At 44.6% G+C, this 18,885-nt stretch overlaps 1 protein-coding gene across 1 annotated transcript in view; it reads right to left on the reverse strand.

Moving 5' to 3' along the window:
• Window positions 1-6,648: 6,648 nt before the first annotated feature.
• LOC146783986 (solute carrier family 2, facilitated glucose transporter member 11-like) overlaps window positions 6,649-18,885 on the reverse strand; it is a 408,912-nt gene continuing 396,675 nt past the window's right edge. The window contains exon 12 of the mRNA XM_085633328.1: window positions 6,649-8,390. Coding sequence (XP_085489454.1) covers window positions 8,193-8,390 — 198 coding nt within the window. The 3' untranslated portion in view covers window positions 6,649-8,192. The remainder of the gene's footprint in view (window positions 8,391-18,885) is intronic.

The raw sequence follows: 18,885 nt of genomic DNA on the forward strand, positions 1-18,885 counted from the left end.
TTGGGTTTACACTCCATGGCATAGGGCTGATGTTATGGCATTGAAGAATGCGCTGCCCGACCCCCGCAAGAATCCAGCGGCCTTCTATGAAGAAGTTGAGGGGGCCTTGAATTCTTGCGTTATGACTTTGGCAGATATAGATTTGTTCTTTGGGCTTATTCTACCACCAGATATGTGGCGATCTGTGCGAAAGGTAGATGATGCCGCCACTTTTAAGGCTCGATGGTCTGAACTGGAGGATGAGGATAGGGAGAGGAAGCCTGCGCAGAAACCGCCCCAGAATATTTTAGATCTCCCTGCTGCTATTGTGGCTAAGTTGAAGACAATTATCCCCCCTAAAAAGATTGACTGGAATATGTTAGCAGCATGTAAACAGAAAGTTGACGAGTCAGTTGCGGACTTCTTTACGCGCTTTGAGGAGACGTTTCATGATTTTAGTGGACAGTCGCTTACCGACGATACGGGACGCCACCTTTTTTGCGGATAAATATGTGGCTAATCTGCTGCCGGCAGTTGCGGCCCGTCTAAAAGCGAGTGAAAGTTCTTGGTCCTCCGCTACACCGACGGCCCTCCTGACTATCGCCCAGTATTATGAGCGTCAGGAGCAAGAAGCAAAGGGCCAGGAGGAGAAGAAGTCGAAAGATTTGAAAACAAAGGTGATGTTGGCGCAAGTCTATGGCCCGCCTCGACGGGGTAGTAATAGAGGTAGGGGAGGATCTTATGGTCCTCCCTCGGGCCGATCTGATTTGAATAGGAACCAATGTGCGTATTGTAAGCAATCGGGTCATTGGGCTAGGGACTGCCCGGTGTTGCATGCATCGCGTCATGGGCATACCCACGGTGGCCCCCGAGGTAGAGGGGGTTTCTCGAACTTTCGAGGGAATTCTAACGAACAGGCTCGTTTTGATTCTGCTGGGCAGCACCGAGATAGATCAAATGTTTTCGATCGCCAGCATCAGTATCAAGCGTCAGGGATTGACCGGTCGGGGTACCATGACTCTCAGCATGCATAGGAATGCGTTGGATGGGGGTTAGAATCAGTTGAGGTGCCGGTCGATCAGAAGGGCCCTTATGTATCGGCTGAGGTTTTGGGCTCTACTGATCAGTTCCTAGTGGATACAGGAGCGACACGTAGTGCGCTATCTAAGCAATTGGTTCCGGGGGCTCCCCCATCCGGCTTAATGGTCACATCGGTAGGGTTTGACGGTACACTCTCCCGAAGCCCTCTTTCACAGCCCCTCATGTTTAAGGTTGATTCCTTTTCTGCACCCTGTCCGTTTCTGCTTGCCCCGTACACACCGGACAATATTATGGGTCTTGATATGTTAAAGCATTTTAGGGCTACTATCCGCTGCTCCCCTGCTGGGGTGCGGGTAATATTGAATGACAATTACCCCCGATCTGAACGGATGTGTGCGATGTCAGAGGATGCGCTGTTATCTACCCTCCCTCGTGCTTTGTGGGCAACTTCGGATACTGATGTAGGACAAATGGTGATTCCACCGGTCCACATTAGCGTCCAGGAGGGGGCGGTGTTACCACGCCTCCCACAGTACCGTATTTCCCAGGAGGGTGAGGAGGCTCTCATACAGATAGTGCAGGATTTGATAACGGTTGGGGTAGTCGAGGAAGTCCCCTATAACATTTGTAACAGTCCGATTCTTCCCATACTGAAAAAGGATACGGATGCCAGAGTTTATCGGTTTATAATTGATTTGAGAGAAGTGAACAAGATCGTGATACCTCAATACCCAGTGGTTTCCGATATCACGACGTTGCTTACCTTGGTCCCGCCTACGGCGACCATGTTCTCAGTGATTGATTTGAAAAATGCCTTCTTTTCCATTCCCATTCACCCTGATAGCCGATATCTTTTTGGGTTTACATTAAATAATAGATCTTATCGTTTTTGTAGGATTCCCCAGGGCTACACAGAAAGCCCTAGCATTTACAGTCAGGCTTTGAAAAGACAATTGGATTCTTTTGTTCTGCTCGAGGGGGTCGCCCTTATTCAATATGTTGATGACATCTTGCTGGCGGCTGACACCCTGGAGTTGTGTGAAAAAAGTACGTTATCCTTACTTTCCTTTCTAGCGTCCCACAATCATAAGGTATCTAGGAAGAAATTGCAATTCTGTAGACCAAAGGTGACTTATTTGGGTCACCTTTTGTCTAAGGAGGGACGTGCACTCACACCGGATCGTATCCAAGTAATTTTGGATACACCGAGACCGTCCACACAGAAGGATGTGCGTGCATTTTTGGGCCTTGTTTCTTTTTGTAGACAGTGGATACTGGGGTTTTCGCACATAGCTAAGCCATTGTTAGCCCTCTTGACAAAGGACACGCCTATTCCAATCCCTTGGTCAGACGAGTGTGATACTGCTTTTCAGCAACTACGACAGGCCCTTTGTTCAGCACCAGTGTTAGGGACCCCTGATTATGCAAAACCCTTTTCGTTGTATGTGCATGAGAAAGATGATGTGCATTGTCAGTTTTAGTACAGATGCACGGCGATAAGCAGCGCCCATGTGCATATTTTTCGGCTGTACTTGATCCTGTCGCCCGAGCATTACCAGGGTGTTTTCGCTCGGTTGCGGCGACAGCTGTGTCAATACGCCAAAGCGAGGGAATTGTGTTATCTCATAAGCTGTTGGTATTAGTCCCCCATGCTGTTGATGCCCTGCTTAATCAAACAAAGATGCAGCAGTTGACCAGTGCCCGTTTAACGGGATATGAGTTGACGCTTTTGGCTCCTCATATTACGTTGAAAAGGTGCGTAACGTTAAACCCGGCAACATTGTTGCCATACCCCGAAACCCAGCCTGAGGCGCGGAAAGCGCATGATTGTATTCTCGTGACTGAGGAACAAACAAAGGGTCGTATTTATCTCCAGGATACGCCCTTTCCAGATGTAGATGGAGAACTGTGGGTGGATGGATCCTGTCTGAAGCTACCAGATGGTACGACTTCAGCAGCATATGCAATTACCACATTACACACGATAGTGGAGACAGCACGCATACCACAGAAATCAGCTCAAGCAGCGGAACTGATAGCATTAACACGAGCATGTGAGCTCAGTACAGGACTATGTGTGAATGTTTATACAGATAGCCGCTATGCCTTCGGAGTAGCGCATGACTTCGGCCTACTCTGGAAGGAGAGAGGGTTTTTAACGTCACATGGAGTACAGATAATGCATGGAGAGTTAGTTCATAATCTTTTAACTGCATTGACATACCCAAAGAAAATTGCCATCGTTAAGTGTAGCGCCCATAGGAAAGTGGTTGATAAAGTTGGAGAAGGGAATGCGTTAGCGGATCGAGTAGCACGGGAGACTGCGATGCAGCCCGGTACTACTGCCATGTATGTAGTGAAGTCACAGGTGGAGAGATGGCATGATGCGAAGGAGGAAGTGCGAGAAATGCAAAGGACCGCTTCTGACAAAGAGCGGGAACAATGGGCTAGCGAGGGAGAACTGGATGACGAGGGCTGCTGGAGAAATAAACAGATGGATAGATGGAAATTACCCACGGCCTTTGTACAACCTATGGTTCAGATGGCACATGGGCTAGCACATGTTGGAGCTTCCGCAATTGTAAAATTGCTTACCCAAGTCTGGGAGCATCCAGAGATTGCTAGCACAGCAAAGAGGGTGGTGCAGACCTGTATGATCTGCCTGAGGTACAACCCAGGAAAGGGTACTCGAACTCCAGCAGGAGGATTTGTGACACCCACTGCACCCTTTGAGGTTCTGCAGATGGATTACATCCAGCTGGAGCGCTGTAACAATCTGAAGTATGTTCTAGTAGTGGTTTGCGCCTTCAGCAAATGGGTTGAAGCGTACCCTACGAAAGACAATACTGCAATGACTACTGCGAAGCTGCTGCTGAAAGAGTTCTTCCCTCGATATGGCGTCTGTAGACTTCTGTGGAGTGATAATGGCCCTCACTTTGTAGCGGATGTTATAAAGTATGTCTTGAAGGGCCTAGGCATCACTCAGAAGTTCCACGCCGTGTTTCACCCTCAGTCTGCAGGCCTAGTTGAGAAGTATAATGGTACACTGAAGCTTAAGATCGCCAAAATTCAAGCTTCGACGTCTTTGACTTGGCCAAACGCTCTGCCACTGGCGTTATTGTCAATTAGATCAGTACCGCACTCTCGAACTGGCCTTACACCATATGAGGTTGTTTTCGGACGCCCAATGAATATTTGGGGTCCGCCAAAACCTAAGGCTGTGCATGATGTACCTTGTGTGATGATGAGTGATTATCTGGCACAGTTAACGGATAACTTGGTTTCTATTCATCAACAGGTCCGGGAGGCGCTCCCTGATCGGTCTACCGGCGAAGGACATGGTCTCCGGCCTGGTGACCATGTCATGGTGAAAGTCTTCGACAGAACGAACAGTTTGGAGCCGAGATGGGTGGGCCCTGAGCAGGTCCTCCTCGCAACGAGGACGGCTGTGCGAGTCTCCAACCGAAAGAATTGGATCCACTCTCTGCACTGTAGGAAGGTGCCGCCCGGATTGGTAGAACCTGCCGTGCTGACCGATCAACGAGAAATTTTGGCTGCAGAGACAGGCCGTGCTGCGGAGCCAAATGCCACTGAGGAGCTTTTTCTGGACCACGCGACTCCTGGAGGAAGGCGATATCATCTTCGACCAAGGAAGTGAGTTTTCCAGTACCGGGACATACTGTCAGAACGGCCCTTGGGTTAGTGAAACGGAGAGCCGATGAGGCAAGGGGGGGGGATCAGCCCTGCATTAGTGTAGCGACACCCGTCTTGGCCCGCTGGTGAAGAAATCAACCGCTGCCCAAGGGGAAGAGTTCTGACAGACTTTTAGTTTCAGGAAGATATTGGGTTTTTATTTTTGTTTTGATATGGAGAAAAAGAAAATCCTTTGTGCATTAGGGTTCATGTTGACAGTAGCCATTGTTGGGATAACCACATGGTTCGTGGAGGATGTAACTCCCGCTCGGAAGATTCTTGTGTTGACAACTCCGGTGCCTGAGGAGCACTACTTTTATACATTACCGTATCAAGAGTTGAAGCATCGACAATCTTACTTGAATAACACTTTCATCCAGATGCTGCATCATACCCACGTTGCTACGAATGCTACGAACTGTTGGATATGTGGGATGATGCCAGCTCATCAGAAGAAAGGAGGAACGCCATTTATACCACTTCCTTTCTCTCATAATGGCTCTTGTAGAGCATGGTATACTTTGCTTTTTGCCACTCGGAAACCGACAGTGGGACGATTGCTCTTCAGACTCAATAAAGAATGCCATCAAGACAAAAATGGGTATCCACAAGCGAATGGGACAATTTGGGAGTGGGAAGAGTACCGACCAGACAATGAATCCATTCCCTACATCTTCACGAACACAAGAGACACTGTGGGAAAGGATAAATTTGTGATTCAAGTAGCACAAGCTCAGGCGGACCTGTGTGTCCAGAGTGTGGGTTTCATCCCTGTTGGTGTTAGTGATTGCATTACTGTTTTGAATATTGATGGGTTGAACAATAGTACCTTCTTAGCCTCCCATAATACGTACTTTGTGTGTGGAAATAAAGGTTATTACCGTCTGCCGGCTGGGTGGTCTGGGGTATGCTATGTATCATTTCTTTTACCTCCTGTATTCCTAGCTCCCGCATCTTATCATAAGGATCTGAAATTATTGAATAATGTGACTGTAAATAGGTATAAACGTACTTTATCAATTGACGATGTAGATCAGACTGACACCAGTCTGCAGCAGTATATTGATTTTAACTTAGGACTGTTTTTCTTTGTTGGAGCTGCCCTGAACAGTAGGAAGATCCGAAGATTAACAAGAGTGGTAGAAGCTGTGACAAATCAGACTGCTGCTGCTCTTGGGAATCTTACGGAGGAATTGCAGATTACTAGAATTGTTGCATTACAGAATCGTATGGTATTAGACGTTATGCTAGCTGACAGAGGAGGAGCATGTAAAATTATTGGAAGTAGCTGTTGTGTGTTTATCCCTGATCATACGCCATCAGTTTATAATGCCATCAATAAACTGCATAAAATTGCAGCTGAGATCCATACAGAAAACGGCACTTGGTCCTTTTCTGGATGGTTTTGGGCGTTAATTACCGCCTGGGGATGGAAGGTTCTAACTGGTCTCTGCATTATTGTAGCGGTTCTGTTTTCGTGCTGTATCTGCGTTCAATGTGGTCCCTTGCTCTGCTCATTATGTGTATCATTCTGTATCCCTGATAAGAAAGCTATTGCCGATGTTGTTCACCAGAAACGTTTAGCAAAAGAAGTTGAAGAAATGATGACAATTGACATATATGATGATTATCCTAACAAACCGGATGTCTTCAGTAAATGCTGAAAGGGTCGTCTGTTGTAAATTGAAACAACGATGTGATTAAGCATTTACTAAAGACATTAATCCCCCTTTTATAGATCGTGTTTTCTCTGTTATGTTGACCGAAGCTTGGACTCCATTTTGTATTGTCATGCTTCCACGTGTTCCCCACGAGAAGAGTCCAACCTCTGTGTTAGTTGCTCTTGTAATCTGCCTAGTAACAGTCTATAAATAGCTCATTTGTCCATCTGGCGCATGCCCAGACTTGACCACATCTGTTATCAGTTAGCCTTGCTTGACCATGTTTTCGCGGGCTCAAGGAGTGCGTTAGCTCCGCCCACATATTGATTCAGTATCGAAAATGACCATAAATGGTAATGTTCTTCGGCCTCATGTTGTATCCACCCACTTATGAGCCCCTCTATTGTGTATAAAAGGGGACCATGTACGTAAGTTCTTTGTGCTACTCCATGCAATACTGAAGAGTGTTGTGTGGATTGTAGGACCACCCTTAAGGGTTAATAAATGCTGTCTTTGTACTTTGCAGTTTCCGTGCCAACTTCCTTGTAGATTCCATTACAGGAGAGCGAACCCTTGTGTCCTGCGGGCCTAGCTGGGGCCTGTATTCATCACCTTCAAGAAGATGGTGAGGGAGCTTGCATTTCTGAGCTCCGTTGGGAGCATGTTCCAGGGTTTTGCGGTGCCACAGGAGAAACTTTGGCCGCCCCAATATGAGGACTGTATTCTCAGAACTTTCATAAGTCTAGCACCTGTGGTGCGTAGCTGTCTGGACGGTTCATAGCAGGCAAAGAGATTCCTCAGAAAAATAGGTCCTGTATTGCTCAATGCCTTGTATGCTAGGCACAGTGACTTGAATTTAATCCGTTGTGCCACCGGAAGCCAGTGGAGTTTACGAATTTCCTTGGCTACTGATTCATGCTTTGGGATGTTCAGCAGAAGTCTTGCAGTAGCATTTTGAACTGTCTGAAGCTTTTTTTGATATTGCTTCTGCATGCTCAGGTAGAGCCCATTGCAGAAATCCAGTTTTGACTGAATCAGTGTGGTTACGACCGTCTTTCTAGATTCAGTGGGGATGTAAGATAAAATCTTCAAAAAATGAGAGGCAGAAACGATGGCATTTGTCTGATAGGATAGTGTTAGTTTATTATCAATCATAACTCCCAGATTTTTAACCTTCAGAATTGGTTTTGGCAGTTTACCCATCTCTGCCGGCCACCAGAGGTTATCCCATCTGGGTTGCAGATTACTGAAGACTACTACCTCGGTCTTCTCAGAGTTAAGCTAAAGACAGTGTTTTCCCATCCAACTGTTTATTTCCCTCATACAATTTTGAAACTGTAAAGTGGGGAAGGCTTGATGTTTGTTCGCTGCCATCACTATCTGGGTGTCATCGGCGTAGGACGTGAGACTAAAGCCCAACTCTCAGATCAGAGAGGCGAGTTCAGATACGTACACGTTAAAAAGGGATGGACTTAGAGATGATCCCTGTGGGACTCCGCATGGGAGGGACATACGGATCCGATTTATACTTGTCCAACATCACTGTTTGTCTCTTTTCTGTTCCTGTAGAACTGGTGGTACCAACAATACATGCCATCATTCATAAAAGACGTTTATCAATTTGTCATGAATAGATATATATTTCATATGGCGGACAACAATAGTTGGTTCCTAAGCATAAATGGTAGTACAACATAATATTTTAAGCTACACACTTTGTTGCAATAAACAGCAAATATACCTGTGACTCTATGTTGAAGAAAACCTTGAAAGACGTAGATTAACACAATAACTAAGTGCTTAATATTTTTGTGCCATTTACAAGTCTGTGCCAAACACAATCTCTCCATTTTGTTCAGGATTCAGGATGCTTTTCATTCTGTTTAGTCGCTGAAATTCTTCCTTAATTTCAAGAAAAGATTTGTTCTTGGTCTCCGGAATAATGAAGAAAATAAATGTTGCTGCTAGGGAACACTCGACAAAGAAGACAAGGAAACAGTAGTGGTTTAGTCCATTCTAAAAAGAGAAAAGATTTAATATTTCATTAGACTTAAGTGTGCATACACCGTTCATCAAGACAGTAGTTTGTAGATACCTACAAATGTCAGCCAATCTCACAAAGTTTAAATAATGCTCTTCAAACCCCAACTGAGGTCTCCAAACCTCATTCATTCAATCTCCTGCCTTAGAACACACTCTCCAGCATGTTAAGAATAGGTATTTAGATAAATGCTTTGGAAGTGTTTGATAGAAGTATGGTACTGTCAGGCAGTTGTAATTCCTTTTCTGCATGTTTGAATGAATTAATGAATAAAATACTACTTTCATAGCACTAACCGCTGCTTCATAGAAGTGTCCTGGTGCTAACCAGTAGGATAATTATTGATCAACAATTAACTTTGCTTAAAAAGGAAAGTCTTCATGTCCTTTTTGTACCAAGATTTGGTAACCATTTTTCTACGCATCAAGGGCAGGCATAGCTTATCCGTCAAACATGAGAAGATGTATCCCCTATTGGTATCTCGCTTAACTCTTGGTATAGCTAGAAGCTACTTATTGCAGGACCACAAGTCTCTCTTTGGCCTATACCAGCTTAATCTCTGGTGAAGAAAGAGCAGGCCTTTCTGTTGTACAGCTCTAAAGATGATTAACACAGATTTGAAAATGATCCATGTTTCTGTTGTCAGCCAGTGCAACTGCATGAGTCTCAGAGGGTGTCTTTCAAGAGACTTAGAATGAGCTGAGCAGCAGCATTTTTTATAATCTGTAGTTTGTGGAGAGATTTATAAGAAATGCCGAAAAAAGAGAGTTGAAATAGTCTAGCCGGAAGGTCACAAGGGCTTGTCTAATTAATCTCCTGGTATTCACTGATAAACATTTTAGAAGCTTAAATAGAGATTTTAAAAGTCTAAAACATAATCTAATGTTATCCCGAATATGGGATTTAAAGGAAAGATCTGAATCAAATTTTACCCCAAGTTTCTGGGGGTGGGGGGGGGGGGATTTGGGGAATCCACAGAGAATGTGGCCAAAGACAGTTCTGATCAAAAAGAGAGGGGTTACCAAAATCCGATACCTCTGACTTATCAGTATTAAGTTTCAAGCAATTTAACTCCATCCAGTTTGCAACTACCTTTAGGCAGCCCTAAAAATGCATTTCTAGTGATCTGTGAAATTGGCTGAAACTAGAGTAACACTTGTGTGTCATCAGCATACAATATGAGCTTAAAGCCCTATGGTTCAATCACCTTTGCTATAGATATGTTGAAAAGAGTACGCTTACCAACAGTTTCTTGGCACTTATAGAACTAGAATGGTTGAAAACCTAACTAGAAGTCCCTTAATGCAATAAGCCTGTTTAAATAACAATGTTTTTAGCAATCAGCAAAAAGTCCATTGTCCTTCTCCAGCCAAATTCTATCTGGTAAAGCATTCAATGTAGATAGGGCAACTACAAAGAAGCTACGGCCTCCTGCCCTATATTTACACAATTTAGGAATTACCAGCCAGTTTGCCTCGTTGGATCTCAGAATATTAGAAGGTATGCCCTTATTTACTGTTTATGCCAAGAAGATATTGCCAGTGTTGTATAGACTCTTGGGGACCGATTCACAGAACTAACTTAAGATATCCTAAACGTACTACCATTTTGGTATTCACAGAAGACACTTACTCAATTTGGTATTCACAGAAGGCACTTACTCATTTTGGTATTCACAGAAGTTAGGAGTCCTAACTTTAGGACTCCTAAATGCCTTCTGTGAATACCGAAAGTCTTAAAGTTTTTTCAGTTTAGGAGTCCTAAAGTTAGGAGTCCTAACTTTACTACTCCTAAACTGTGAAAAATCCTAACTTTAAGACTTTCGGTATTCACAGAAAGCAATTAGGAGTCCTAAAGTTAGGAGTCCTAACTTTACTGCTCCTAAACTGAGAAAAATCCTAACTTTAAGACTTTCGGTATTCACAGAAAGCATTTAGGAGTCCTAAAGTTAGGAGTCCTAACTTTACTACTCCTAAACTGAGAAAAATCCTAATTTTAAGACTTTCGGTATTCACAGAAGGCATTTAGGAGTCCTAAAGTTAGGACTCCTAACTTCTGTGAATACCGAAATGAGTAAGTGCCTTCTGTGAATACCAAAATGAGTAAGTGCCTTCTGTGAATACCAAAATGGTAGTAAGTTTAGGATTTTGTCTTAAGTTAGTTCTGTGAATCGGGCCCTTGAACACCATGCAGCACACCTTAAATCAAATACACTCCTGCATTGGAAGCTAAGGCTACTGTCTAAGCAATGGCATAGAATGTGAATACCGAGGAAGGAGAAAAGTCAAATGTGCTGATTTATTCTGGATAATCTGAAGCTTATGCAGGGCATTGTGGGGAAGACCCGCATAGACCTAATTAACATAATTAAGTTTTGAATTGATAGCTGAAGTTACAATTAACTTCCTTGCTTCAAAAGACAGCAAATGTGCAATCTTCCTCAGAGTTTTTCACAAAAAGAGCATTTTTTACACTGAAGCCCCTACTTGGGATTTTAATGATAGGTTTCCATCTATCACTACCCCAAAACTCCAAGCAAGGGAAACTGGAGCGGGTGTTGGACCAAGATCTATTGGCTAGAAATTGGCCCTCCAAAGATTAGTCCTATTATTCAGACTACTTTAGTTTTATCAGTATTTAACTTCCACTGAGTTCTAGCCATCCAGATCCAACTAGCTATAAATCTCATATTGTTTGAAACTTTTCATATGATGCTGGGGTACTAACCATGTGAAATAATAGTTGAAATATTAGTTGAAAATCATCCCAGTAATTATAAACGCTACATCCTGATGTTGTTACTGCCACTCTTAGTGATTTCATGTACCAATTAAACAAGTGAGTTGACAGGTAGGAGCCCTGTGAGACTCCACATTGAGGTCCACTTGCTTTGGAGATGTAACTTCCAAGTTTCACTGACTGTGTGCAACCTTGTATAAAGGACTTGACCCACTCAAGGGATTTGCCCTACAACCATGCCTCTGTTACACAGTCAATCAAAATTGTACGATCAACAGTGTCAAAAGCAGCAGAAAGATCTAAAAAGAACCAAGGACACAGTCCTTCCATGAAGCTCTTCTCATCTTAATTCGTCCATAGCTGCTGTTTTCACCGACTCTGTACTGTGAGCAAGTCGAAAACCTGCTTGCAGTAGGGGAAGGAAGGTAGTTGTCTGTTAGGACGTAACGAGGTTGGACAGTAGTTTTTCAAAACTATTGTAATGTTTCTCTGCTTCTTAAGCAGAGGAATCGCTTCTGCATGCTTAAAGCCTCCAGTACAGATCCCTGCTGCAGCAACGTATTAATTAATGTTAATGACGGGATATTTATTGCAATAGGCATTTGTTTTAGAATGGCTGGTGGACAAGTAGCCTTATGAGATCCTGATTTAAGCATATTAAGTTGTTGTTTTAATTTATCCTCCCATTTGACAGGGAAGCTGGGCATCCCCATTGTACACAAAAGCACCCTTCGCCTCCCCACCTACACAGACGACCTCTTGACCAACATGGAGCACCTCCACTTCCAGGTCCAAACCAACCCGATCACCACCCTCCATTGCACCCTCATCTACAGACCCCTGGACCCTGCCCACCCCTCAGCGATTCCATCATCGACTTCATCGCGTGCCACGCTCTCGCCTCCACAGACTACATCCTCCTTGGCGACCTCAACTTCCACCTCGACAACCCCAATGACAAAAACACCTTGTCCCAAAAACTAGCCACCATTGGGCTCAAACAACTGGTCAACTCCCCAACCCACTCAACGGGGCACATGCTTGACCTCATCTTCTCCACCAGCGACAACATCACCTTCAGCCACACCACCAAGCTCCTGTGGCCCGACCGCTGCTGCGTCCACTTCCAGTTCACCAAACCCACCGTACACCACCACGCCTACCTCTACCCTCAAAGAAGTTGGAACAAGGTCACCGAAGAACAGCTCACTACCTCCCTCAGCAAAACCCCTCCAGCGACATCTGCAGATGCCAACACCACTGCACGCAACCTCCACTGATAGATCTCCGACTGCGCCGACACTTTGGCTCCCTGATGAAAGACCCAAGCAAGTAACACTCCAAAAAAGCCAGATGGTTGCCTCCCGCCCTTCATGAGTCCAGATGCACATGTAGACGGCTCGAGAAGAGATGGAGTAGCAGCAAGACCTTCAGGACCGCTGTCACCGCACACCACCATCTCATCAGAACAACGATGAAAGCGGAGCTACAAGAAAGGATCATCACCATTGCACTCAACAGAAAGGAACTTTTCACCGTGGTCAAATAATTTATCAGACCCAGCACAGAGACAGCAGACCCCCCCCAAAAACCTCTGAAATAACCTTAGCACCTACTTCCTCTGCAAGATCAAGGAGATATATGACAGCTTCAACAGCCGTGATACTCAAGACCCTTCAAACTCACCCGCAACCACCATACCCTACAACACCGGACCCCAACAGACCCTACTCAGCTGGACCCCCCTCACCGCAGACGACACTCTAAAGATCATGAAGAGCATCCACCCCGGAGCACCCTTGGACCCCTGCCTGCATCACATCTTCAACAGAGCAGGCATTACCATCGACCTAGAACTCTGCCGCACCATCAACTCTGCCACCTTCTCGGAAGACTGGAAACACGCATAGATCAACCCCTTGCTAAAGAAACCCTCAGCTGACCCGACAGACCTCAAGACCTCAAGAATTTCAGACCCATTTCTCTCCTTCAATGCCCAACTTTCCGAGTTCATTGAAGCGAACACATCCTGGACCTCTCCCAATCTTGCTGCCAAAGCAACCACAGCACCAAGACCGCCCTCTACGCCGCCACAGATGACAGAGTGCCCTCCTCAACTGAGGCGGAACTGCAGCCCTCATCCTCCTGGACCTCTTGACCATCTTCAGTACCGTCTCTCACCACGCCCTAGGCACAAGACTCCATGACGCCGGCATCCGCGACAAAGCCCTGGAATGGATCCGCACCTTCCTCACCGGCCGAACACAGAGTCAGACTACCTCCGTTTCTCTCGGAACCCACAGAGCTCAGTTGTGGAGTACCTCAAGGCTCCTCCCTGAGGCCCACGCTTTTCAACATTTACATAGCCCTGCTTGCAGCCATCCTCAGGAACCACGGATTCCACATTGTCTCCTATGCCGACGACACCCAGCTGATTCTCTCCCTCACCAACGAACCTACAGTCGCCAAGAACAACTTTCATGACGGGATGAAGGCTGTCGCCACCTGGATGAAGCAGCTGCCTCAAGCTCCACCCAGGAAAGACCAAAGTCTTCATCATGGGCTCCACCCCATCTCCCTGGGACGACTCCTGGTGGCCTACAGCACTTGGAGCCTCCCCCACACCCACAGACCACAAGCGGCACTTCTGCATCATCCTGGACTCCTCGCTCACAAAGAACTACCAGATCAATGCTGTCTCATCATCCTGCTTCCACACACTATGCCTGCTTTGAAAGATCTTCAAACGGGATCCCCACCGAGTCCAGAAAGATGGTCACCCATGCACTCATCAGCAGCAAAATATACAACGACAATGCACTCTACGCCGGCATCACCCAAAAACTCCTCAAGAAACTGCAGAACACTCATAACGCCTGCCAGACTCATCCTCAACATCCCCCCACCACAGCCACATCACCAGCCACCTCAGAGATCTCCATTGGCTCCCAGTCAACAAAAGATCACCTTCAAGCTCCTCACACATGCCTACAAAGCCCTACATGACACAGGATCTGCGTGCCTCAACTACTGCCTCACATTCCACATACCCATCAGAGACCTCCACTCCACCCAAATGGCCCTGGCTACCGTCCCACGTATCCATATCCGCAAGACCACAGCCGAAGGAAGATCCTTCTCCTACCTCGCAGCAAAGACCTGGAACGCCCTTTCTCTCCACCTCAGGCAATGGCCATCACTGCCTTAAATCAGGACCTCAAGACCTGGTTCTTCAATTAAACCAAAGCACCTTCGATGGACCAGCAGCTCCCCCCCAGCGCCTTGAGACCCTTACAGGTGAGTAGTCATGCTTTACAAGCCATTGATTTATTGGTTGATTGATTTACTTTGTATTCAACTTGTCCCTTGCTATATTGTGTTTCAAATTCTTCTAGATAATTTCTGCACCACGAACGTTCAGTCTGGTGCAGTTTAAGTTTGGCCTCATGCAAATCTTTGTTGAACCATGGAGTCTGTTTAGCTCTCTTGGTTATGTGCAGGACCACTGGATTTATGTGATTGTGTAGCCACGGCGTTTTTTGCATATTTGTAGTTTTCCGACATTTCACTCTACCAAGGAAGCCCCCTATGAGTTAATTTTGAGGTCTGGGAGAAAGGGGGCAACAACCATCATAAATCAACACAGAGAGCTCCCACTGGAACTATATTGCTTTTATGTAGGCTGACTACAGCTCTATGGGGCTACTCGCAATGAGTACATAATGAACATAAAAAAAAAAATTATACGTAAAATATATTTGTTAGAAATCATTATTTCATCATTTATATCAAAAAGAGTAAAAAACATTAATTTTGTCTGTAGTTTTCTTCCATATTTTATAATATAAATAGTCAACAATTTCTACAGAAAGTCACCATGCGCATTGTTTTTTTACATGGACAATGCTATCTGTGTCATTCAGATACATATGTGAAACCCCTATAAATTGACCACACTTGCATACTGGCCTCTCACACCAACATACATACTCACTCATTCAATACACCATGTCCTACCCTCCCAAGATTGCATACAGTATAATGGTCACCATAAAGACAGATGTACTACAGTCTCCGTAACAGTGTTGTGGGTTGGGTATCACACATCTAGGTCAACGCACATTTCGGTGGGTATTATTACTTTTAACCACCTTCTTCTTCCGCGATTAGCCCCATACAGCGGTAGTCAGCTTATATAAAAGCAATATAGGTCCAGTGGGAGCTCTATGAGTTGATTTATGATTGCTAATTTCCAACATTTCCACATAAGCCATCATCTGCTGCATAATCTGCAGATGTTAATAATAAAAATGTTTTAAGCTCAGATTGTTTAAAAGTTACTGAAAATGCAGCGATGCTTTTTTGCCACACAATGAAAGGCCCTTTGCAAAGGTTGACTGGTCACCTCTCTGTTGCTTATTTCTATATTTGGGAGTTAAACTGTACTAATGAGGTGCAACCAATGCCCAGACACTGTTAGCGGGTGTAAAAATTACAAAATTATGAAGTAATACTATAACGAAATGCGCAGCATTATGCCGCATTATTTGGCTTTTCTTGTTGCATGATGTATTCAACCCTTCCGCATAATTCCTCAATCCTCTGCCACATAATTCCAGTTGCCCTGGTTATGCATTGTCTTTGCAGTGGGGCGAATCTGTCCTCGGCTACTGTTAGCCAATTAGTATATTCACTTTTGGCCTCTGAGATTGAATCGCCTAATATCGGAGTTGCCTGGGTACTCATAGTTTCCATCTCTTTGATAACTTGCGTCCTTTTACTAATATTAAAGAATTCCATAAGTTAGTTATATGAGTGTTACAAGAAAGGAATAGAGAATTTAATAATATAATGGTTTGACCAAATATATGGTTGTTTATTTAAGTCCATAATTTCTAAACGTAATGTCCAAACTAGATCACACGAATGGCCTTTAATATGGATAGGAGTATCTATTTGTTGCTGAAAGAGAAAGGAAATCAAGGACTCTATAAAATCCTTGCAATTGCTATCTAGATTCTGTATCTAATCAAAAATGAAGTCTCCAATAATCATTCATTTTCAAAATTAGGTAGATAAGGGACATATTGTGCTTCAAACATTTGTTTGCTAAAACCTGTCATATACTGTGGTGGCTGATACACAAGTAAACAGGCTAAAGTGCTGTTTTTTTACTTTCATTTTAAACAATAAGAGATCCACATTTTCAATTAGTTTACAGTGCAGTTGACAAATGTGCAGATATTTGTGTACAATAGCAGCCACACCTCCACCTAATGTTTGTGTCTGCCCTATTCTTGTACAGGAGAAAATAACCGTCTGGGATTGCTTCTATTACTTTAGGCCTGGAATACTCCATTAACCAAGACTCATTAACCAAGACTAAATGTTGTATCCTGGTTTCAATGCGTTCATGCTCTTCCAGTGAGTTCCTCCTAGAATGATGTAATGTGGAATGTTGGAGGTCAGAGACTACAATTGGAGAAGGGCTGAACAGCATGCTGGCTGCTCCTGGTGGCCTGGACTGAACATCTGGACATGTAACTTGTACAATAAATACTCATGAAATATCCATACCTGTCTGGACCAAGTTACTACATTTTTATGGCGGCGAGTTGTCTCAAAGAACCTGCGTGTGTACCTTTCAAGACCTCAATTTTCAAGAAGGAGTATCTGGGATCCTCACGTCAAGGTGAAGCAATCACTGTACATACAGCTGCGCACATTCATCATTACTGGCACCACAGCCCCACCAGTGACCCTGCCATCGGTCGCCCTCCACACAATAATTCCAGATAATCTCAGTTTCAAGCTACAACTGCAGCTCAACCGCAGCTCAATGAACTATTTGCTGTTCCACAGCGTCTTAACATTTTCTACTGGAGCTCTAAGCTCAGCATGCCAGCCTCTCGACAAACAAGCGGTTAACCTCTCAACAAACGAGGACCAACGTCACTACCCACAAGGAAAAGTCTTACTATGTGTTTATACACCGCATGGGTGCATCTGTCTGCTTTGCATTTTCTTAAATACAAAAACTGCTCGCAGGACTGAGGGTAGTCATTCACAACGCTGGTGTTTCTTATGGGGTAGTGTGATGACCGTTTGGCGTATGATGGTCTTTTTGGGGTACGATTGTCTCTCGGCCATCCACTCAATTTTTGCTGTTGTGGATTTATGGGGGTAAGTCTTTTTAATTAATATTTGGGCCCCCAGCTGTTCCTTCGACGCTTGGCAGTTCAACCGTCGCCTTCAAATTTGAAATAGACCGGGCACAAGCCACCGACAGAGCACGGAATCTCACCTGCATTGTGGTTACGCGCTGATGGCTCGTGGATCCTTTGGTGTCGGTGCTGTCAGTCTAGCGCTGCGGAAAGGATGCACTCATGAACAGATGTGCTGTGAGCCATCCGGCGGGCTGTCTGCAACACGCGCCGCCATTTTGAATTTGTCATGACTCTGCATTAGTTCCTACATGTTTTGCCAAACACGTCATTTCTTGCCTGTCTTAATAAAGTTTCATCCAGGTCTGTTGGGAACCGGTCACAACGCGGAGTTTGTTTGGTTCTGTTTGTTGAGGATTCGACTACGGGGGACTCCCTATTCTTTTTCACCTTGGCTGCATCGAGTTTGAAGTCAATGCGGTCGGACTGGCGGTGGCATCATTGTCGAGGTTAATTGTTTCCGATGCTGTCACACTGAGGGTACTCACTTACTTTATTTTTGGTGGGCCATCTGTCTGTTTCTACGTCTGATACTCAATGTGTCCTGTCCCAGTCACACGCCGTTTGAGGACCACGCCGTTTTCTTTTTGGAAACATGTATCGCCTCAGCCAGTTTTTCAAGTCTATCGTTGCAGCTTCAGTCTCTGCTTGGTCACACTTGTTCATGTAATTCTGTGTGTCTTCAGTAATTTACGAGGCATTTGTTTGACTAAGTTTTACTGATTTACAGAGCTCATTTACTCTTGGTCTTACATGTATGCACAGTTTGTTTGCTCAGAACCTTTTATTTTAAACAGTTTTAGATGTCCACGCATACTCAAACATTGTTTTTAATACATAATTTTCTCCACAGTAATTGGAAGTCATAGTAAGACCACCTGTAGAGTTTTCCTTTCAGTTTTTGGGTTTCCATTTGAGAAGGTGCATTACTTGACCCTTCTAGGTTTGTCCATAGGGTTTGTTTCACTTATTCACCTGTCTAGGGGCTCTGTTACTTTATGCACAGTACACTTGTCCACTGATCTGTGTTTTGTTGCTACGTTCAAGGGAATTATGCATCTAGGTTTCAGTCTTGTTTGCTTCCCCGTCACTAAAGTGCACAACTACAAATCTTCACAGGAGGTTGTCGTGTCTCATTCTGTTACCCCACACAGTATGTATCTTACTTGATTTACGCCCATTCTTACAGTGCACAATGTTTTACCTCCACACGAGGTGTGTCACACGAGTTTTCATCCCGTCGCTACAGTGCACTACCTGTGCACAACGTTTTACCTCCACTCGAGGTGATTCGCATGGGTCCTATTCCCTTTGCTCAGTGCATGTTGTCTGTACCTCTCCACGAGGTGTGTCTTTACACATGGTGCACATGTGACCTCAATTTGATGTGTGTGTGTTCACGTACTTACTCACATTCATTTATACTCTTTTCTCTCAGTGCACAATTTACCTTTCTTAAGGTGTGTAGTGTGAGTTGTATTCTGTTTCTAATAGTGCACAACATTTT

This window comes from Triturus cristatus, chromosome 11, assembly GCF_964204655.1.
Source record: "Triturus cristatus chromosome 11, aTriCri1.1, whole genome shotgun sequence".
Taxonomy (NCBI): domain Eukaryota; kingdom Metazoa; phylum Chordata; class Amphibia; order Caudata; family Salamandridae; genus Triturus; species Triturus cristatus.